This window comes from Zonotrichia albicollis, chromosome W (assembly GCF_047830755.1).
Source record: "Zonotrichia albicollis isolate bZonAlb1 chromosome W, bZonAlb1.hap1, whole genome shotgun sequence".
NCBI classification, from domain to species: Eukaryota; Metazoa; Chordata; class Aves; order Passeriformes; family Passerellidae; genus Zonotrichia; species Zonotrichia albicollis.
In genome coordinates this window covers 22207809-22231697 of record NC_133859.1, presented here as the reverse complement: position 1 = coordinate 22231697, position 23889 = coordinate 22207809, and the positions used below count along the sequence as shown (strand labels likewise).

The window sequence follows — 23889 nt, the reverse complement described above, 5'->3', positions numbered from 1 at the left end:
AGTTTTTGCTGCCGAGATCCACGGCAGAAGGACTGTAATTGCAGTGGCCTTTAGTCTGGACCAGTGAACAATTTCTGAATTACAGTCAGAGTCTAATTGCCTTAGGTCTCCTTTTTTGATAGCCAATGTATGTGTGTTGTTTTTAGTTTGCCAATGTATTAGGTTTGTTCGATTTGGTGTTAACAGGCTCAGCTTGCCAAATGTACACAGACCTCCGAGCAGACGAGGAGGGAGACCTGCCCATGCTCTGTCTCCACATATTAAAAACACACCTTTTGGGAGTTCACGAGGCTTGTAATCACCACCTGATGAGTGTATAACTAAGACTGAATTTTCACACCAGTTCTTGTCTGTGTAGTGTGGGTTGCTAGGGTCAGGATAGGTGTTTGGTTTAGCTTCATGATATGGTAAGCGGGAATTGAATTTAAAGTGAATGCAAAAGGTTGCATTCATGGAGCCAAAGAGATGGAACTCTTGTGGCTCCCTTTTTGACACTGGTAACTTTCTTGCCCACTCCTGCCAAAACAGCAAAGGATTGTCAGCAGGGTAACGGCCAGGGGAAGGTGCGAGCAAGTTAACTTCATTTAAAGCACTCCACATTTCATTTGGGAACTCTGAGGATTTAAAATGAACTCCCACCAGGCAAGTTGACAGGGGGTCAGAGGCTGTCGTGGTGGAGAGGCAAATGTGATCTTGTACAAGGGCTCTGGCCAGAGTGGTCCATACATTTGCTTTGGGCTGAGGGACTAACCAGGAGATCGCTGGAGAAATGATCGCAAGTAGGACGAGAAACAGGCTCGGTCTCATGGCGTCTCGAGACTGCACACGAACAGCAGGATCTAAATCGGTAAAAGGAAACTTGAGACAAACATATATAACAAACTATTCCAGATAGGAGGCTTAAATGGAATTTCCTCCAGAGAACGCGTGCTGCGTTTTCTTCTCCAGGCAGCGTGAGCAACCTGGGGTGCTTCTGCAGATTTCTCTGAGAATTTGGGAACATAGGGCTTTACCCATTTGGAAGGAATCCACCTTAAACCAGAGGGGGTGGACACACAGGCGTATCCACGTCCCCAAGTAACCAATTTGTAAGGTCCCACCATTTTCCAAGTCTCAGGGTCCTTTACTAAAACTGGAGGTTTTTCTTTCATCAACCTGTGACTGCTCCCCCCAAAGTGGCGTAGGATGGGTGGGTTCAGGCTGTCAAAAGAACAATTCAGAAAATTGATTGAGAATAGTGCCCTGGATAACCGGATGTGGGGAGGTTCTACCTTCAGAACCTGTTGTTGCTGGTCCAGGACCCTTTTAATATCACGGTGAGTTCTTTCTACAATGGCTTGACCTGTAGGGGAGTAGGGGATGCCAGTTTTGTGCTCTACTCCCCATTGCTGCAGGAAGCTCCCGAATTCCTTGGATTTATAAACAGGCCCATTATCAGTTTTCAGCTCCTTGGGGATGCCCATGAAAGAAAAAGCCTGTAAGAGGTGCTTAATAGCATCAATAGATGATTCTCCTGTGTGGGCAGAAGCATAGACTGCTCCAGAAAAGGTATCTACACTAACATGAACATATTTCTGCCGTCCAAAAGACTGTATGTGTGTTACATCTGTTTGCCACAGTTCACAACTGTTCAGTCCCCTTGGGTTTGCTCCCGTACTCACTGTAGGGAGTGCATGTTGTTGGCAATTTGGGAACGTGGCCACAATCGCTTTGGCCTGTTCTCGAGTGATGTTAAACTGGCGAACCAGGCCAGGTGCATTTTGGTGGAAAAGCTGGTGGCTGATTTTTGCCTGTTCAAAAACATTTGGGAGAGTGGCCATCACTGCAGGTGCAGCAAGAGCATCTGCCCTTCTGTTGCCTTCAGCGATAAACCCTGGCAAGTCAGTGTGTGACCTGACATGCATCACATAAAAGGGTTGCTCTCGGTGAGTGACTAACTTTACCAGTTTTGAGAGCAATTCAAAAAGTGCGATGTTAGATACATCTGGCAGTATTGTTTGATCTGCTCTGGATACTACTCCTGCCACGTATGCAGAGTCTGTAATCAGATTAAATGGTTCTGAGAACTTTTCAAAAGCCCTAACAACCGCAGCCAATTCAGCAACCTGAGGTGAACCTTCCACCTCAGCAACGTCCGTCTCCCACTGCTGGGTTTGAGGATCCTTCCAAGTCATAACAGACTTGTCGGACCTCCCGGACGCATCTGTAAAGACAGTTAGAGCCCTTTTTAAAGGTCTCCTACTTAGAGCAGTTCTTAATTTTAAAGTAAATTGAACATCTTGTTCAAACAATTTGCAAGCGGGCCGCGCTACCGAAATTTGTCCTGAGTAGGAATCCAGAGCAAACTGCAACACTTCATTTTCTTGAAACAATTGTTCCAGTATTTTCATAGTATTTTGACCTAATTTTTACTCAACTGGAATGTGAATGCACTTAAAATCACATCCTGCTAACTCCATGATCCGGGTCCTTGCTTTCCGGATCAGTTCTGCTATCAGCTCCTGAGGCTTTGTCAGTCTCTTGGACCTTTTGTGACTGAGGAAAACCCATTCTATGATCAAGAGAGGGTCCCTCTGGTCCCGGTCCTTTTTTGGTGTGTTCTTTGCCTTAGGTGTTTGTTTTTCCTCCCACTGGAAAATAATTCCATGGAGGTGTGGCAACTTACCTAGGATGATAAATTTGAATGGCAGGTCAGGCCGGCATCGGTGGGCCTGTCTTGTGGACATTGCAATCTGAACCTTTTCTAGAGCTTTCCGTGCCTCTGGGGTAATAGACCTAGGAGCACCTGGGTCCTCTCCCCCTTTCAATAAATTGAAAAGAGGGGCAAGGTCTTCATTAGTCAGACCAAGCCATGGTCTTACCCAATTCAAAGACCCACACAACTTGTGGACATCCGCAAGGGTCTTGATCTTTGGATTGATTTCTAGTTTTTGAGGAACAATGGTCCTATTTCTAATTTCTAAGCCCAAATACTTCCAAGGTGGCATCTTTTGAATTTTCTTTTCCTGGAGCTCGAACCCTGCAACAATCAATGCATCGATCGTTAGGTCGAACGCATGTGTGAGTAAATCATCATTGGGGGCACACACAAGGATATCATCCATATAATGATAGATGAATGCCTTCTCCGCGGCTGCACGCACTGGGGAAAGCAGGGAAGAGACATACCACTGGCAGATAGCTGGAGATACCTTTAATCCCTGAGGAAGAACGGTCCAATGGTACCTTTTCATAGGAGCTTCTGAATTGATAGAAGGGACAGAGAATGCCAAACACGGTGCATCATCAGGGTGCAATGGGATTTGGAAAAAATAATCTTTAATATCAATAACAGCTAATTTCCAATCTTGGGGAAGCATTGTTGGGGATGGCATACCAGGTTGGGGAGAACCCATATCTTCAATTACATTATTAATTTGTCAGAGGTCACAGAGGAGTCGCCACCTCTTTTTGTCAGCTTTTTGGATGACAAACACTGGAGAGTTCCATGGGGACATGGTCTCCACAATGTGGCCCTTTTTTAGTTGCTCTTCTACTAGTTCTTCAAGCACCTTTATTTTTTGTTTACTGAGTGGCCACTGTTTCACATCAACTGGTTCGTCTGTTTTCCACGTAAGTTTTTGGGTGGGGCGCTGTTGTTCAATGACTGCTGCATAAAAATGCTGTGGAGAGTCTGGAATATCAGTTGTGACACCCCACTGGGCCATTAAATCTCTCCCTAACAAAGGTTCTGTATAATCTAACACAAATCGATGGATATTTGCCAATTGTCCGTTTGGACCCTCGAATTGAATAATGCTTTTGGATTGTCTTGCCAATTGCAGACCTCCTACACCTCGAAGTTGACCAGCAACATTTTGCAAAGGCCAGTGTGCTGGCCAGTCTTGTACTGGAATCACTGTGCAGTCTGAACCTGTGTCTACAAGCATCTCTATGCGTCTAGACTCCCCACCCCCACTGACATTGCACCACAATTTGGGTTTATCTTTCCCAATAACTTGGACCTGGGCGACTGTGGGCCCTTGTGTTTCGACATTTTCAGGTAAAGATGGCACAGGGATAGCTTGAGCAACAATTTGTCCCTTGGGAAGAAACAGGGGTGGGTGGAAACAGTGCAGGCCGAGAACAAATTGCTTGGGATCTGATGTTGTCATTCCCGGAGCAATTTTGATCTCTTGCGGTGTGTGTTTGGTGTCCCCAATGACGATGTACTTACAACGAATTTGGTTCCAAGTACCCTTCTGTTCAGGATTTACAGAGACAAAATGCCAGTCAGTGTCCTTCAGGTGGAGTGACTCTTTCAGCTGCAACTTGTAAGGCTGATTGACAGAAGATGTGGTTAATACAGGATCACTTAAATCATAACAAAGGTGTTTTTGTTTCACCTTCAACAGTGGACTAGCAGATCTTGGTCTTTGAAGCATCTGCTTCACATACACAAATGTTAATATTATCGTGCGCTTGATTTGTTTTGCTACCCTTATTCCCTTGGCCTGCTCTTTTTATGTCTGCACGCCGGGCAGGCTGGCGCTTTTTTTTTGGTTTTTTTGTTGTTGACCCCCAGGGAGGGCTTGTAGTTCTCCTCCCCTGCCATTTCTAAATTCATCAAATTCCCTTTTCAGGGGGCACTGGTTACTCCAGTGTCCTAGGTTATTACAAAACAGGCATGGTTTAGTGGGCTCAACCATTGCTGGTCTCCGCTGCTGCCCAGGGTACTGCTGTGCTGAGGGAATAGGCGCAGGGCTGGCAACAGCGACACGCTGAGGTGGTCGTGGCAGCAGCCTTGGTCTGGTGTCTTCAGCTACAGTCATCAAAGGCACTTTCCTGTTACAGACTAAAAGCATATCTTTTAGTGTAGGGGGAGGTTCTATAGGAAGGCTCAGGATTGCCGCTCGACACTGTTCATTTGCATTTGTAAACGCTATTTCTTCTAAAATTGCTTCCCTAGCATTTTCCTTTTTAACCTGTATTTCAATGGCTCTAGTTAGCCTTTCTACAAATTTCAAAAAAGGCTCTGATGGTAGCTGTTTAATTTTACTATAGGGCTCCAAAGGCCCCTCAGGCTGGAGGGAAAAGAATGCTTTTTCAGCTGCTTCTTTAACTTTCTCGAGTGTTTCTGCAGGAATTGCAGTAGCTTGGATTGAGGGTGAAGACCATTTACCCTCACCACAGAGGTGCTCAGTGGTGATAGGGTTACCACTGTTGTCTTTCGCTGTGTTTGGATCAGCCTGTAAGCCTGGGAGAGCATCTTTTAGCAGTTGTTTCAATGCTGATTCCCATAATTTGAATTCCGTGGAGGTCATGAGGCAGGAAAAAAGCTGTTTTAACTCATGTGGGATTTCCACAGTCCTACTCAATTCAGATTTTAAAGGCCACAGAAATATGGACTATGTGGACCATATTCCTTATGAGATTTACAGATCTCTTTAATCAATTGTCGTCCAAAAGAACTCCAATTAGCAGTTGGAGCTGCCCCGGCTTGAGCTGCAGACTGAAACTTAACAGGAGCTAGTGACAACATGGGACTATGCATTGGGTCTGCTGTCTCCTGCTCTGTATCCCTGGAATCAGAAGCATTGGGATCACAGCTACAGGTTTGGGGACAGGCAGTGGGTGTGTCCCCACTGTGGGAACAGGGGGAGGGGGCGGGGACAGGGAGCCGGCAAGGGGCAGGGAAACTGTGGGAACAAGGGGCGGGGATGCGGGGCTGGCAGGGGGCGGGGACGCCTGGTGACATCACGTCAGCAGACGCCCCCTGGGAGAAGTAGAGGGGCGGAGCCGAGGGTACTGCAGGAAAGGCGGGGGGAGGGGGGAAGGTGTCATGAGGAACAGGAGGAGACGGGGATGGGGATGGAATTTTGGAATGCTTAAGAGGATTTTGGGAAGAAGAAGACCAGGTTTGGGAAGATGCCACATGGCATCCACCATCTTGTGGACCCCCTAGGGACTGGGGGCCATTTTGGGCATCACTGCTCTCTGGAAAGCTGACACTTGCTCTGGGTTTTAGAGGAGGGGATACAGGGAGTTGGGAAATTTTCCACGCTGCCTGGCCAGGGCTTTGTGAACAAGACAACTCAGGTATTCTTGTACACACTGGGAGCCGACTTCCCAATGAGTGTGCTCTCTTTAAAATACCAAGTTTTGGGGAAAGAGGTTTAGGGGTTTTAGAGTTAGGAGAGGGAGAAACAGGGAGAGCAGAGGTACATGGCTTTACATTTGGCTTTTTCTCCATTTCCTTTTGTTTGAGCAATGCTGTTCGAATTTGTAAACTCCAGAACACAAATTTAGCTGAGGGTGATTTGCCAGATTGTCCTAAGGTTATCAATTCATTCCCAACTTTATCCCAGAATTGAATATTGTGGATTTCTTCAGGGGAAATGTTTGGGAACTGCAGAAAAAGCCATCTTATAAACTGTTTCAATTTTCCTTTAGAGAACTTCACATTACCATTGACTAAAATGCTAACAACATTATAATACACTCCTTTTTGTACAATGCTGAGTTTGGAACCCATGTTAGATGTAAAAAGCAAAGTACTTAATCCTGCCTGACCAAAAACAAAGCTAAAATCAGTTACCAATTTCTTAAAAAACCACAGATAGAAAGCGATAACGAGCAGACAAAAGCTTCACAATGAAGCTGTATATACTGCTTTTAAAATTCTCGGGTAGCAGCAGCAGGGCACGCCCTGCCGAGCCGAGGCAGAAACAAAGCCTCTCCCGCGGTGGAATGCAGCGCCCCCGCAGAGCAGAGAGAGCAGCCACTCCACGTGGCAAGCCGAAATCGGGGCCCCCCCACCGCGCCGCGTGTGCAGAGAACACTCCCCACCCCGCACCGAGAGAGATCCCCCGGCCACGAGGAAAGAGAGCCCCCCCCTCCCCCGCACAGAGAAAGAGAGAGCGTCTCCCGACCACGTGTAGAGAGCCGAGCATGCTGCCGAGCCGGGGGGGAAGGGCAGAGAGCGATCCCGCTCCGGCGCGAATTCCAAAAGACAGTTAAACACGTGGCAGAAAGCTAAAGCTAGAACGCTCCTGTCTGTCGGGCTGCGCAGCCAAAAATGCAAAGGTAAAAGGGAAGAGAACTCACGGCAGGGTCTGTTTTTGTGCTTCTTCTCTACCGAAAGCAGAGATACTCACGTGAAATGGAAGCTGTAGGTGGCTGGGTACAGGCAGGTCACGTCACCGAACAGGACCTCTGGGGGAGAGAGGCTCCCCTGTTCTTCCTCTAGAAAATCTGCTCACCAAACAGGAGCTGGACTTACCAGAGGCGCCGAACAACTCCACTAAACTTCTTCTGGGAATATTCCCAAAGTCTCTAGCTGAGAGCGATGCAACCAAAGCCCTTCTAGCTGGATGCACGGCTGCCAAAAGCTTCTCCGAAGTACTGCGAGTCCGTTTTCGGGCTGCGGAGTTGCTTAGCCCACCCAGGGACGCCAATATATTGGAATATGAATCCCAATATTACCAGTTAGATGGTGCCTGGGCAAGTCTGACCCTCGCTGCTGGGCCAAAGGCGGCACTGTGATGTAAATCAACCCAGAGATACCTTGGCTGCTGGAGATTGCAGCAGGGCACTGAACAAGTCCAGGCTTGTCAGGAAGTCCGTTTACCTCAGGAGAGAGAGCTTCTGGCGATGGTGAAGAGAGAAAGGAGTGGATTCCGCTGGAGGGTTTAATGTCCAGATGTTTATTCCATGGTTACAGAGGTCTGAACCGGGGCAACTGCTCTAACAGAATCCCGGCCGCATGGTCTGATTAACCTTTTAAGCTCAGAGACAGGGGAAGGGGAGGGCACAGGTGAGTTACCAACCAGGTGAAAGGGGCAGGGTGTCAAGGGACTAGGGACACCTATACGGGCTAATGTCCCCCAGGCTTGAGGAGCATCTTTTGAACCTGACCAACCACACGACGACTTGCTGGAATGTTAAGCCTGATTGACAGGGCACACTCAGCAAGGGGCGAGGGGGAAGGGAGAAGGGAATATTGGCACACCTGAGGAAGGGACCCGGAAGCTAAAAACACAGCACAACAGGCCAGGAGACTTCTTCTCCTTTTTAATGCCTTTATTAAAAGTGATCAGCTCAGGACTGGGTGGCTCGGCAGGGCTGCAGTCCCCGTCGCGTCTCCCAGGGCGACTCAGAGGAGGAGGATATGCGCAGCTCTGTCCACTAGGGGCAGAGTCGGGGGATCCAGTCCCCATGGGAGCCTTTAGGGCGTGATGTCCCCGTCAGATCTTGCTTTCTCAGTGCGGTCCCCCTCAGTCTCGGCGCTGTGGACAACTCCCATGGTCAGGGCAAGAGGGACTCCGCATCTCTGCAGGCTCAGCACTTGGCTCCTCACGTCTGGACATCACTTTAGTCTCTCAATTCTTAGGTGGCTCGTTGTTTTTAGGGTTTTCTCGTTGCATTTTGGAGTCGAGGTCTCAAAGCATGCTGGTCTTTTGAGTCACTTTGCATAACCCCCCCCATCCTCTCAAGTGTCTTCCCTATGTTGGAAGAGAGCACTGCCTGGGGGAAGGGCTATCACCCCACCCAAGCCAGGGCTTTTACTAATACAAAAGAAGAGATAAGCTACAACGACCCGTGATTACAATAACAAAGCACGAAAACCCTGGCAGAAACAGAGATCTGGCTGCATCCCTGTAACTCTTTCTCACAAAAAAAAATTTTAACCGAATTTTTGTTCATAACAAGCTCATTTTGCTAAGAAAAACAAACCAAAAAACAAACCAAAAAACCCCAAACAAACAAAAAAAAACTTCCCAAAAAACTCACAGCAGTACATCTTGAAGAACAGTCTCCCAGTCTGTGAGAGTCAAAACAAATCTTCCCATGGAGTCATTTCAATCTTTGCAAGGTCAAAGCTCCTGGCATCCAGTGTTTGCTGTGCTTTGTAAATTAATTCTCCCTTCTTTCTTTTGTCCCACCATCTTTAATTATCTCCAGCTCCTCTGGTGGAAAAGACGACACTACCACCACCACCACTTCCTCCCTCCCCTGGCAATGTCAGAGCCACAGGGAGCAAAGGGTGCATCTTGGAGACCTCTGGCAGAAGTGCTGCTTTCTGAACATCTCCATTGGCCATTTGATTTCGTATTGTCTCTTCTGAGTACCCTGAATGATGTCCCTTAACAGCTCTTACTCCTACCTCTTTTGGTAAATTCACCACCTCCAACAAGCAATTGAGCTCTCATGAGTAGATGTTTTTAAGTAATCAAACCTCTCTCCTCCCAGCTGTCCAAACATATGTACCACCCACATGCATACTTGGAATCTGTAAATATTCACTACCTTTCCTTGAGATACTTTGCATAAATAGGAGAAATGAGGCAAAGTTAAAATACTCTCTTAAGACATATGGCATGAAATTTACCAGTACATTAGCTCGAGAGCTGGTAGAAGGTTTTTATTTGGTATTTTATTTATGTCCTATTTGCAGTCCATGGCTGCTCCTCCTGATTTAGAGAGGGGGATTCAATCATTTCTCATGCAATAATTGCTTGGGTTTTGTTAAGTTTCTTTAATTTCCTAGTTAGTGAATAAAAAAAAAATTAATCAAATTATAACAATTTTACAGCCTTTCAAGGCAGAACTGGAAAGGGTAGTACATACTTGTATAATTTCAAAAATGTATAAATTCTTAGACCATCTCTCAGGATAAAGTTGGTTGAGAAAAATTATACGTCCATAAGAGCTTTAGCCACACCATTTTTCAGTAAAAAGACAAGTTAGACAAAAATCAAACTCAAGAATATGTAGGATGCTGTAACTAATATTTGATCTCCCACCAAGTCACTTGCAATGAAAACACAAATGGCAAACATTAAAAAAACTGAAAATGCAAGCACTTACAGTGGCACCTTAAATTTCATTGGTTTTCATACAGTTCCATCTCATGTGTGGATATGTTATAGCTAAGTAATGTAAAAGTTGGCTCTTACAATTAAGAATAGCTATTATGTGTATGTTAAGATGTGTAGTGAAGTTATTGCAATAACTTCCTCTACACATTTACATTTATTATTACAAAGGGAGGGAAAAGTCCTCTTTTCCCTCCCTTTGTAATAGTCTTGGTAGTCGGGGCATTTGGGGGGAGGGCAGGCTTGTTACTAAGAGCCACAGCATGGCAACACCCGAGCTCCAATCAAGTTGCAAGAAAACAGTCTCTACCAATGGACGGTGATGAAGAGTTAGCTGACAGACTTTGGGAGGGACTAGGGTTACCTGATGCAACACCAAAATGTATAAAAAAGGGAGCAACCATTTTGTGAAAGAGCCACATGGCTAGTAGCCACCGGGGGAGCTCCCAGCACAGTGATTTTTCCTTATTCAGCCCTTTGTTGTAATTTTGTTAAGGTTTAATAAACCTTTAAAATTTTAAAAGTGACCAGTCGTTTCTCACACGTAGGTTTCTATAAAAGAAAAGTGAAAATTTGGCCTACTAGATTGATTATCAAAAAGAAGTAAAAACCTCTTGTGACTAACACAAAGTGACAGACTCCATGCGAAGAAATTGTTAAAAATAGGTTAGAAACTGTTGTAAAATAGTTGATAGATCGTTAAGCATGTACTGTTAGTTTGGTTATTTTAAAAGTGGTTAAAAGGGTAGTTATAGGAAATACGGTACTCAGTGTACCATAATACACCTAAGTAAAGTCCACCACTCCCCAAGCGAAACGAGCCAGCCTGGACAGAACTGTAATGGGCCACTCAAGTGCCTTAAATCTTCATGCAAATGAAGAATCCAAAAAGAAACCAATCGAAAGGGACAAAAAACAGGATAAAAAGGGGCTTCTGACCCACTGCATCTGTCCCGCTCTATCTGGGATATCGCTACATCCCTGCTGAGAAGACCCAGTGCCAGCGTTGCAGCATTCTCGACAGGAATGCTCCTGCTCGGCCCATGAGCCCCCATGCTTTAGACCTTGCTTTTTCTTATAATAAATGCTGAAATCACTTTAGTACCGGGAGTGTGCTCTAGTTGTTAACAAAATGGTTATCACATTTAGGTGTGATTTTACTGCTTGCAGTTTTTCGGCTCTCAAACTGTTTTCCTTGTCTTTGAGGCAGGGATGTTTGATGAAATAAACAGGGCCAGGAGACTTCTTCTCCTTTTTAAGGCCATTATTAAAAGTGATCAGCTCAGGATTTGGCAGCTCGGCAGGGCTGCAGTCCCCGTCGTCTCTCCCAGGGCGACCCAGAGGAGGAGGAGGATATGCGCAGCTTTGTCCACTAGGGGCAGAGCTGGGGATCAGGTCCTCGTGGGAGCCTTTAGGGCGTGGTGATCCCATCCGATATTGAATTGGTCTCAGTCTCGCTTCCTCCCAGACCTGGCCCGGGGGCTCTCGAAGACAGGATGAGGAACAACGAAGGTTTTCAGCATCTCTGCAGGCCCAGCACTCTGCTCCTCTCATCCAGACATCACTCCAATCTCTCAGCTCTTAGGTGGCTCATTGTTTTTGGGGTTTTCTCCGTGCATTTGGAATAGGGGTCCCACACAGCATGCTGGTCCTTGGAGTATTTTGCATATCCCTCCCCTCCAAAGTCTCTTCTCACTGTTCCAGGAGGTCCCCACCCTTTACTGTCTGAGAGAAGAGCCATTAACTCGCCCCAGCCAGGGCTTTTACTGATACAAAAACAACTATTAACAACAAGGACCCGTAATTACCATAAAACAGGCAGCAGCCCAGCAGTAGTGGTAACCTTTTTCTCACAGAAAAAAATCAACTGAATTTTTGTTCATAACATTTGACATTCCTAGAAAGGAGAAAAGAAGCAAACTTCCCTGGGAAAATATGCCTGAGTGAAAGAAGTTGTTAATTGCATTAACTTATTCAGGTGGAGTTTTAGCTTTTATTCTGTGAAGTGCTTGTTTGTCGCAGACAACTTTTATAAAAAATTCTTTCCTTAGGATTTTTCCTCCTGAGAAGCTGAGAGGCCTCAGGAACAAAATGTAAACAATAATTATCTGCTGCTGTGGAATGCAACAGGTGCATCTTTGATTGGTCTCATGTGGTTGTTTCTAATTAATGGCCAATCACAGCCCAGCTGGCTTGGACACAGAGCCCGAGCCACAACTCTTTGTTATCATTCCTTTCTATTCTTAGCTTAGCTAGCCTTCTGATGCGAACCTTTTGTTCTATTCTTTTAGTATATATCTTTTAGTATATATCTTCTATTTTTTTAGTATAATTTTAATGTAATATATATCATAAAATATTAAATCAAGCCTTCTGAAACATGGAGTCAGATCCTAGTCTCTTCCCTCAACATAAGACCCCTGTGAACACCGTCACACTTGTTGGATCACCTTTGTTGTTTCCCACAGGTTTTCAGTGGGATTTCCTCCAATCGACTGTTCAGCAGAGGGAGTGAGGCTGCTCTTAAAAAGTTTTGCAAGAGTTGAAGTTTGTGAAACAGATGACTTCTAGTCATCTGTAGTAGTTTGCCTTATCAGTTTGATCCTTTTGTTTCAGTGATTGTCCTTTTGGACATGATTGAGTTCAGGGGCAAGCAAGGCTACTGCCTAAAACCAATCGCTTTTTAGTAACCAATTGCTGCCTGTCCCAATTTTTTTGCATCAAGTCCACCCTAGGGGCAGGGAGGTGACTAACAAATTAACCAAGGAAGGATAAAAAATAATTTGCCCCAAAGTTTTCCTTTATCCCTCACAGAGGAAGCTGCATCATAAATACCTAGGCCTGCATAGGGACAACACCATCCCCACAAGGCAGAAGCTGCAGAATTGGCCTCAGGATTAGAACCTGCCAATTCTAGTTCTCCACAACAGACCACAGACTGGTGGGGGTGTTCCCCACAAGATAGGAGTTGCAGAATTTGCTTCAGGACTGAAACCTGCCAACCCTGGCTTTTTACCACAAAACACACAAAAAGCAGAGCGGTGGGGGTCCCCTCCAAACAGGAGCCTTTCGTCTCTGCACAAAACCCCATGTAGACAAAGGAATTAAATCCTCAAATTAATTTACCACAGTTTCCACAATTCCCTCAGAGAAAGATGCATTCAAACTTCTAAGCCTACAGAAGAAACCACAATTTTCACAACTCCTTGAACAATCAAGGATATTTTTGACAATTTTTTCCCCCTTAGGGATAAAATTGAAGGTGGCTCGAGAGGCCCCTGTGTCTATCAGGAAACACCTCCTCTCCATCTGGACCCACCCAAAAAGTTAGCAAGGGCTCCAGTGTGGTGGATCCCTGGTATAATGGGAGCTCCTCACACCCCTAACAATCCATCTCCATGATCTTCTGGACTTCCTTCTCCTGAGGATCCAGCTGTCTCTGTGGACAGTCCCGCTTCTAGTGTCCCTACAGATTCCTTCCCAGCTGCTGTTTGGGTCGGCTCTCCCCTGCCGAGGAGGGAATGACTCCGCCACATCCTTGTGACTGACTCTGTCCCCTCTGTCTTGGGGGACCCCTTGGACCCTGTGGTTTATTCCTCCAGGGCTGTAAAAATTCTGCCATCACCTTTGCTTTCTCCTTTTCCTTATCCCTTTTTACATATACTTGCTGTATCTTTCTAACCAGTTCATCCAGGGACTTATTCTGTTCTTTTTTTAATCCTTCCCCCCGGCTACTGCCCATGGGCACTTGTCATGACAGGGCGTCCCCGGCCGGGTAATAATTAGCATTGGCTCCATGATCCACAGAAGGCTGATCAGTCTCTTTATTATATGTATCGTTGTTAAGAAACCCATTGCTTTTATAGATAGTTACGATACACCTGGACCTAATTGGTCCTCCAATCCAAATGCCATCACCATTGGCTAATTAAGAAACCACCCTTTGGTAAACAATCTTCATAACACATTCCACATGTTCACAACAACAGGTGCAGCAAGTGAAGATAAGAATTGTTTCTCATTCTTTTCTCTGATCTCACAACATTCCCCAGAAAGGCCTGAGAAAGTTATGTGTTGCTCTCTGTGGCCAGAGAGCTGCTGCCACAAGTGCTCATTCTCCCATAGCTCAAAACCATTCATTTTTCCAGTGAACCAAACAAAATCCTTAAAAGAAAATTCGAATATTTCTACGCACAATCTGCATTTCCCGGATATTCTTTCCTCCTTGTGCTCACTCTCTTTATCACACACCGTGTACCAGAGCCGGTCTGTCCTGGCACAGTGTCCAAACGCAGCCTCCCCCAGCTCTCTCAGCGGGCATGGCCAGCAGCATCACAGGCAGCTGGGGCATCCTGCAGCCTCATGGGGGCCAGGGGCCACTGCTGCTACTGCCTGGGGGTAGATTGGTGAGGCACCACCTGGCACTAAGTCCCAGCAGCCCCACAGCCTCTACAAGCCCCCAGCTCATGCTCCTGGTCCCACATTTCTGCACCCAGTCCTGCCACTCCTTGCCTCAACCATATCTCTCTACACTTCCCTTTAGCAAATTCTGTTCCAACACACCAACACTATCCTCCCATTCCCTGTTTTCAAGACCCCTTCTCGACTCCCCTTATTGCCTTCTGTGAAGGTCCGCCCTAAATAAACGGGTGACGAATGATTTTTGGGTGCAAAAATAACCAACATAGGCACAGGGGTTTTGCAGTAACAAATCAACAAGATGCAATTTATTGATGGTAACCACAGCTAAATATACATTAGGTTAGAGGATCTGGGGAAGAGAAGGGTAGGACAATGCAAAAAGGGAGGAAAGAAAGTTAGGGAATGGGGTATAGCTACCAAGACGTGATGCCTTCGGGGTCCCGCCGCCGATGCTCGCTGGTACACGTCTTGGGGAGATTCTCGGAGAGGCAGCCGAACCGAACCCCAGATATACTGTTCTTGGTTGGGGGGAAGGGTGGCCGAAATTAGGTTTCCATGGAGGGGAAAAGGATAGATTATTCCATTGTTTTCATGGCCGAATGCTCACAGGCACGTTTACTCTGGGCAGGTTCTCTCCCTTCCCTGAGTTGGGAGGGGGTACAGTCTCAGTCTCTGGAAGGAGGTGGCCAGGGGGGTGCCAGGGGGGTGCCAATAGGGTTCCAGTAGGGTGCCAGAGGGGTTCTCAGTTCTTTGATGAGGGGATTTGCATCTCTGTTAGTCCGTCACGGTGGTTGAAGACAGGCAAGAGGGGTCTTCTCTTGGAGCGGGGGGGAACCACCCCGGAGCTCAGTCCAGCCAGGCCTGAAGTTTGGAAGAAAGTCCAGTTCCATTGTTCAGAATAGGGCAGCATGCCCCTTTGATACAGCATGGCATGTTCTGCAGACACCATCTGTAAACACACTAAATACGCATGAGACTTTCTTTCCCAACTGGCTCAACAGTTTTTAACCCTTCAGTGGTCCTTTTCTCATGACAATTGTGAGGCAAAAACTGAAGGATTTCCAGATGGACTTCCACACGACCCCGTGACTCACGATTGTCTTGAGGAATCTTCATCATGCAGAGCTCTAGAGTATCTTTGAAACTCGTTGCACGTCGGTAGCATAACCCCGGAAAAGTAGGGATGACAGGAGAGAGGGGATAAAAGGGGAAGAGAAGGAAAAGAAAGAGAGAGGGAAAAGGAGAACCAATAAACATAAACATAATTAATACTGATCATCATAACAATTTCACACGTGGTTATTTGTTATAACAATTTCAAAAAATGAATGATTTTAACAATTTCAAAAATACTAATCTATTAAAACAATATCATTTGTTTAACAATTTCAAAATGATTAAAACAAATCATGAATAATCAAAGCAACAAGCAAATCATAGTATAATCATTGTCTTTTAAAATTATTTTCTAAAAATTAAAGTAACTTTTTTTAAATCATGCTTGATAATTAAGAAATTGTTTTAAAGCACATATGCTTGATTCATAACTGTTTCGTATCAAGTGTTTTGGGGACATCTATTGTATAGAGTACATCAGCTAAGCGGTGTGCATTGACTACAGTTGACAGTCTCTTAAGCTTTTTCATCATGTTCCAATTCAGAATGAATAGGGCTGCTGACAAGATAAAGCCAATCGTAACTAGGATCAAAAGAACAACAATTGGATGGCACACGCTGTTCAGGACACCTGTGGCAGTGGGTGACCACCCAAAGAGAGTATCCCACCACCTAGGCTCAACATCCTGCTTTACCCTCTCCATAACCCGGTGTATCTGTCTCACATTGTGATGAACAGTCACCAGAGTCTTCCGTCCGTTCTCCTTGATTTTCTCGAGGATGTCAACCAGGTCCTGATGGAGCAACAGTTGTCTCACGAGGGTGAGGTTCATTCCGATAGGAGTGGGCATCAGGTTCTGGATCAGTGTGTAGTTGGATTGCAATAGGTAGTGAGAAGTAACTGGAGCTTCGTAAGAGAAATCACATCCTACTATCTTAGTAAAGTTACAAGCACAAAAGTTTGAATGATTCTTTGTATCTACCACAACATCATCTACAAAAACAGAATCACATGTCGTTCTAAAGCATGCACAGCCATTGCCTATGTATATAAGAACTGTCTGGGTATCCTCATGTGGACGAATCTCAAAATGACAGATGTTTTGCTCTGTGTCCAAACAGATATCCTGAGCTACAATTGCATTGCTTTCACAGATGAACCCTTGCTGTTCTCGGACAATACAAGTTTCCAGATTAACAGTTTGCCATTTGTCATCGACCTGACGGGCCCATCCCCTATATTCAGTAGGATAGAGGACAGCTCCGTCATGGTTTAATCCTTACGCAATAACAAGGAAGACCAAATGTACAGAGGCATTGCGTATGGTTAAGACAAAAGCAGTGGCTATGTTTGAAATGGGGTCATAGGTAAAGTTCACCAGGTTCCACCAGGATTGGAATTCTCTTTCAAATTCAGTGGCACTGTCCCAGATTATTTTCCGAATTTCTGTGGGGAAGGTGCCTTCTTCGCCCTCTCTTGTAATTGCAGCAGAGACTGACTGCATCCACAGTTGTGCCTGGATACAGCTGAGGGCTAAGGAAACATTGTCTTGTGTGGCACTTAGTGCATCAATTATCAATTTGTGATCATTCACGTTCACTCTTTCCCAATTTGGCAAAATGTTTGACAGCAGCCATTGATGCGTCCCTAAGGCTGATAGAGATGACCTCAGTGGTTGCTGCAATCTAGTCAGGTCTCTAGTTGTAGCAGCCAATTTGTTCATTAGTACTTCAGAATCAATGCTATTCAGAATTCCCAATCCTGTACCCACAACACCGGTCACATCTCTTGGTGTTCTAGTTTTAAAAGAGCTTCGTTTCCGAAGCCAAGTGGTCCAGCCTTCAAAAGAAGTTTGCAGGAACGGAGAACAGGCTGGCTCAATATCTGAGACATTGCTCTGCATTAGCAATTTTACCTGTTTGAGAGACCATGCCGGATTGAACAATATTTGTTGTTGGCCAGTTTTCCTGATCACATAGGGTCCGATCTCGAAAATTATTGGGATGAGCATGACCGGTGGTACGGGTGAAGTGGTAACAGTGGTTTCAACATTTATTACAAATTTAAAAGAAAGGCCTTGAGTGTCCTTGGCCCAAGAACAAATTACCTCTGTAGTGTCAGTTAATGTAAAGCTGTACCAGCAATCCTGTATGCTTGGGTGTGTACAGATTCGCTTCTGTTCTTTTTCCCAATCTGTGGAAGCACTGATTGAGATTGCTTTGCTGTAATTAGACCCATTAACCATTCGACATCCAACACTAATTAGTTCACCTACTATTCCTTGAAGCTGCCAGGTTTTGCGTCTTTCTCATTCTTGTCTGGTGTACAACTTATCCTCAGGCGTAACTACTGTTAGCAAGTTCAGACCCGTGACATCTCCCATAGATCCGGTGGATTGCAGGAAGGCTTGAGACCAGGGCCACTCGAGGGAGTTCCCTGCTGCCTCTGCCAATTGGGGTGTGACGTTAGGAAAAAGGCTCACACTTCGGGTCTGAGAGGGTGTACTCGGTGTGGGTTTTGGTACAGTGTTTATCTTAAATGTGTAAACCAAGCCTCTTAGTTCTAACGGACTAGCTGTGTCATTCTCCCAACGACATGTCACATAAGTGGGTTTGAACAAAACAAAACTGTACCAGCAATCAAGTGATTCATCATTACAATCTTTTGTAATTGCAACATTGGTGGTTTTAGTACTAGAAACATAACTACCAGCATGTTCCTGGCGGCAACACAGAGTAAGGGCACTTTCCATTTTGGAACACCCCCATTTCTTTGTGGGACACAATGTTGCTGAGGGGATGTCCAGATGATTCCTTCCACCTGCTTCCATAAAATTTCCAGTAATTCTGATGGAGGTGGCCTTTTCATGGAGGGTTCCTTCCACCTTTCTGCATGTTACCACAATTGACTCACTAACCGTTCCTGTCAGGGTTCTCATCAAGTCATTCTGATCCCACCTCCACTCATTCGGGCGGTACACCTTGGAGCCATGCTGCACTAGGATTGCCAGGCTAGGGTAATGGCCCTTGGGATAGGTTCCAAGGGCACTGGTGTGCTGTACGATGGCTTCAGGCCACAGCTGCTCATCAGGGGGTTGTCCATGAAATTGTGGTAAAATGCAGAAAAGTATTAGCAAGGTTATCATGTTTTCAGACGATTCTCATGTCCCTCGGAGTTCACCTGTAAAAGCAAGAACAACAAAAAATCCTGCCACTGAGAGGCAGAAAGGAGTTTAGAATGAGGGGATTATCCAGCGGGTGTGTATGCGGTGCTCTTTTCCAAGAGCATCAGAGGCTACCCATGCATATTTATTCAGAGGGGTTTTCAGCACAAGTGGTACCTCGCCCACCGTGGGGAGGTCCACTAAGACAGGTTGTCCAGGGTAATGTGATGGATTGTTTGCATCGTCGGGACCTTCCAGTGAAGGGATGATGCTTGGAGGTGTGGGGTAAAAAGCAGTAACTTTGGGGCAGCCATTCACTCCCCACCTGCTATTTACCCCTTTAACAGCTTCCCACAGCTGACAGTCCCAGCTTGCTTTCTGGGGCTTAAGGAACCGTTTTAAAAGGCCACTTGTCCTTTCCACGATCCCGTTAGCCTGAGGGTAGTAAGGAGTATGAAAGGTCCATTTTATGCCTTTGGCTCTGGCCCAATCCTGAACCACCTTGGCAGTAAAGTAAGACCCATTGTCAGACTGAATTTCTTGCGGTTTTGGAAAAGTTCCAAACCACCCCTGCAAAGCTTTAACTGTATTGTCACCTGTGGCCCGTTTAAAAGCATCAGCTTGTACCAATCCAGATACAATTTCTACTCCTACCAACACAAAATGTTTACCTCCTGATTTCTTAAAAGGACCAATATAATCTACCTGCCATGCTTCCCACAAGCCTTTACCTTTCCTCAAATGCAGAGGGTCATCCTCTAAAGGATGCCTTTCCAGTCGCTTACGGCACTGTTCGCAGGCCGATATGCATGTTTTACACATTTCCCTGGTGACTGGCCAGCCGCGGGCGTGTGCTTCCTGGTATAGATCTTTGGTACCTGTGTGCTGCCTTTTTACATGTAACCATTCTAACAGTTGATTCCAATCCTCTGAAATAGTTTCTTTTTTCAGGGGGCTAAGCCTTGCTAGTTCATCAACTCTGTTGTTCCATTCACCTGCTTGATTCCCATCAGTTTGATGAGAAGCTACCCAACCGACCAGAAAGTTTCCTTTACTGGCGAATTCTAAGATTTCTTTCCATTTATCTTTCTGCCACACTGGGATTCTGTTAACTTCCCAGTCATTCTGTTGCCAGAAAGGGAGCCACTCAGTGCAGCCTTTGTATACCGCATATGAATCAGTATAGATGTAAACAGAAGTGTTTTGTGCCTCACGCTGGAAAACACTCCAGAGGGCTATGAGTTCTCCTACCTGAGTGCTGCCCTCCCCTTCTGTGATAATCTTTTCACCAGATGAAATATGTAAGGCAGCCGCCTTATATTTCCAAATTTTTCCTTCCCGCTTTGAGGAAGCATCTGTAAACCAACAGTTTGCTGCTATTTCAGGTGAGAATGGTGGTGCTACTTTTATTACAGAAGCAGGTTTGTCTTGGCTACTATCTAGGCTCTCAGTGTCTTGTATTGCCAAGAATTTTGCAGCACCTTCTGTGACAGAAAAGCTATTGCAGTAATACTCTATCTGAGCATACCATTTCCTGACTGACGACTTTTGGGCTATGCCGTCGGGTGGAGGGGTCCAGTTCGTGACAGCTTTAATTACTTTGAAGGGACCTCTCAAGATGATAGCTTGCTGCCGTGTGATCTTCTCTACTTCAATGAGAGCTAAGCTAACAACAAACAATCCTTTTTCCCAGGTAGTGTATCTTTTTTCAGCATCTTTAAAACCACGGGAAAAGAAGCTGATAGGCCTTGTTGGACCCTCAGGACCTCGCTGCCAGATGTGTATTGATAGCCCTGAGGAGGCAAATCCCCATTCCACTTGGAAAGGGTCTTTAGGGTGAATGGGCCCCAATGCCTGATGTGCAGTGGCTTCAAAAATCAGTAATTGGAGTGCTTCCTCCTCAGAAGGAGTCCAATCCCATTTGATTCCTTTTCTCAGTAAATTGTAAAGGGGCCTAGCAATGATGGAAAAATCTGGGATGTGTTTCCTCCAGAATACTAACAGTCCTAAGTCTTGCTGGAGGTCTTTTTTGTTTTCAGGCATTTTCATCTGCTCTAGAGAAGTTAAAGTGTCAGGTGGGATGCATGTGCTGCCAGATCTCCACCAAATTCCCAGGAATTTTACTTCCTGAGAAGGCTTTTGAATTTTCTCTGAGGGAATCTTTAAATCAAGGCTCTCCAGATGAGAGATGATATTCTGCTGGAGATCCCCCACCTCTTCAATTTCCTCTCCTCCTACCAAAATGTCATCAATGTATTGGTACACAGCTACAGTGTCAGGTTTAGGTATTTTTTCTAATTCCTTTGCTAGAGCATGGTGTGCTAGTGTTGGAGAGTGTTTGTATCCCTGAGGGAGTCTGGTGAATGTGTACTGTTGTCCCTCCCATGTGAATGCAAAGCGATCCATGTCCTCTGGCTGTATAGGTATCATGAAGAACATGTCTTTGACATCTATGGTTGCCGTGATTGTGTGAGCTTTTTCTTGTATTGATGTTATTAGTTCAGCTAAATTTGGCACTGCTGCAGTCAGAGGGTCAGTGTTGGCATTCAGCCTACGGTAATCAACCGTAAGCCTCCACTTCCCGTTAGGCTTTCGGACTGGCCACACGGGTGAATTGTATGGGGAGTGTGTGTTAATAATTATTCCTTGATCACGCAATTCCTGAATAACTGGTTTGATGCCTTCTCTAGCTCCAGAAGGCAAGGGATACTGTTTCACATTGATTGTTTTACTGTAAGGCAGTGCGGGTGCGGTCTGAAGCAGTCTAATGTTAAGTGGCGGAGTGCCAAAAGACCACAAGAAACCCTCGGTGTCTTCCCACTGCCTTCCTGAGAGAACATCTATCCCTAGCAGATTATTCAGTATGTCCCCAATTACCATTTTGACAACCAATTGATTTTCTTCTCCAGGGAGTGTAATTTTGACTAAAGCAATATTCATGGGTTCTATGGTTCCTAAAGCATTAAGAACGCAGCATTGCCTTTTTGTTGGAACTACTGCACACTTCTGGGCATCTCTTTGTGTTAGTGCAGAAATCTGGGCTCCCGTATCAACAATGTAGGTTACTAGAACTTTTTTGGGGCCCATGATTGCTGTAATTAACATGTCTCCTGATTTATTTTTTGTGAGCATTCGTAAGTAAACCCAACCTCCACCCCTTCGCTCACCTGTAAGCGGTGGAGATACTAGTTTCCCGAAAGATCTGTTGGTGAAGATTCACTGTTTGTGTTTTGGGGTATGGGCGGGTGGGCAGTTATGTTGCTTCGGCTCTGTGAAAGAAGTTGCGAAAGAGTTACTTCCGGCTTACTGCTGGTGCTTTTCAGGAGACACGCAGCCAGGGTTTCACTGTCCAAGTTCTGTGAAAGAAACTGAGAAAGAGTTAATTTTGGCTCACTGGCTGTGTTCTGCGGGAGGGGCTGAGACGCAGCCTTACTGCCCAGGTTACGAGGGAGAAACTGGGGAAGGGTTAACTTTGGCTCATTGCCTGTGTTCTGTGTGAAAGACTGTGATGTATTGTGTGTACTGAACTGTGTATTGGTAGGAGTATTTGTTAGTTTCTGGTGAGGGAGGGGGATCGGGGCACTGGGCTGGGTATTTGTTTTCCTAAAATTCCAGTTAGTTATGATTTTCTGCAGTTTTTCATGTGGTAGACCATCCATTATGTCCGAGGAACCCCTTTCTTTATTCCCAGCATCCACCAGCGTTGTCTGTTGGAAATCTGTTTTCCTGGTTCTGTGTTTTCGGTGTTAGGGGTTCCCATAAACCGGACACCTTTTGTTTTTTCTGATTTTTCTTCCAGGGTTTTTACAGACCCATACTGTCTACAATAGTTTATTAAATCAACTGCTACCTCACTCCATGTCTAAGTCTTGCGGCTGCTGCTAGATGTGTCAGATGGTGTTGTGGGTGTCTGTGTTGGTGTATAGGGTGAAGGTGCAGTGTCAGTGGACTCAGACTGATCAGTGGAGTTGTTATGAAATCTTTCTAGTCTATCTATTGGGCTTAGAGCCATAACTGTTTTTTGAATAGTGATTGCTGTTGATTTCAATGTTTCTGGAAGCCCACGAATTAAAGGGGTCATAATTTCAGGCTTCACAGGCAATTGCATTGGGGATTCAAAGCCAGGAGTTAATTTTTTCTCATGAATCATTTGCAAACATGCAGCTTTTTGTACACTTTCTAGGATTTGGTCAGGGGTAGTGGCAATTGCTAAGGGATCACCCCTTTCCAGGGGATTTATTCTCCCAGCCCAATAGGCTGCCCGTTGTGTTAGAGACCAGGCATCACGCTTATCTCCTGTTGTTAGGAAAACACCATGTCCCCAGTAACCACTGGCCTCTTTTTCAGTTAATCTGGTCTCCACCAGTGAGGGACACACGGAACACATATTCCGTTTCTGATTCGTGGGGGAGGTGACCGAATTCCTTTTTCAATTTAGCTAATTCAGTAGTGCTGAATGGTGTTTGTTTGGTTGTTATGTGGGGATCCAGGTCTTCATCATTAATGTAATTATATTCAGTTTTAATAAAAGGTCTCAAATGAGGACAACAATTTTCCCCACAATTTTTAACTGTTTCAGATTCTTTGTAAGAATAGTTTTGTTTTGCTGCCTCAATTTCTTTGTAAGGGTAAATCTTTTTAATGCAAGGTGTTACCTTTTCTTCCTCCTCTGTAGAGGAGTTGATTTTGTGTATGGTTTTGGTGTGTTCTTCCCTAAGGGCAGCTCGCAGCTTGTAAATTTCATTTCTGTCCTCATTTAACTGTTTTTGCAAAATTTCAACCAAATTTTGAAGGGAATCTATAATTACCATTTCTTGAGTTCTCCGTTTAGAGCGGTTTTCTATGGCTGCAGTGAGACATGCTCCAAGGACTGAGCAAAGAATGTTTTTATTTTTACCCATTTTGAATTTTGATTCATGTTGCAGAGAACATATTCTATCAATGATATTTTCCAGATTAAACCAATTGTTCTCTGCCCAATTTTCTCTGCCAGATCACGGTTTGGCATTGTGTTTAGCAAGCAACGTGTAAAAATCAGCTTTTGCTTTAGGATCGAGATTTTCACTCATTTTGTGTGAAAGGACTAGGACTATACCAGGGAGCTAATTTGCTAACTCAAGTTATACAGACTTTTTGTTCCACTCCATCTCCCTAGATAGCTGAAGAAACCAAATCTGTCTGGAAGGCACTGTTTTAATTGCTTCAGATTGTCCCTTCCTTTCCAGACAGTCCAGATACACACACTCACACACACACACAAATGTTTTCTTTGTGAGGGGACCAGAAACCTAGAACAGGGAAAAAGCCACTCAGCCTTCGCTGGGCTGCCC

At 45.3% G+C, this 23889-nt stretch overlaps 1 protein-coding gene across 1 annotated transcript; it reads right to left on the bottom strand.

Moving 5' to 3' along the window:
* Positions 1-22421: 22421 nt before the first annotated feature.
* On the bottom strand, positions 22422-23370 carry LOC141726887 (uncharacterized). Its single transcript, XM_074531989.1, is given in 2 exon segments — positions 22422-22911; positions 22913-23370. Coding segments are annotated over 2 exon segments (948 nt in total).
* Between the last annotated feature and the right edge of the window lie 519 nt (positions 23371-23889).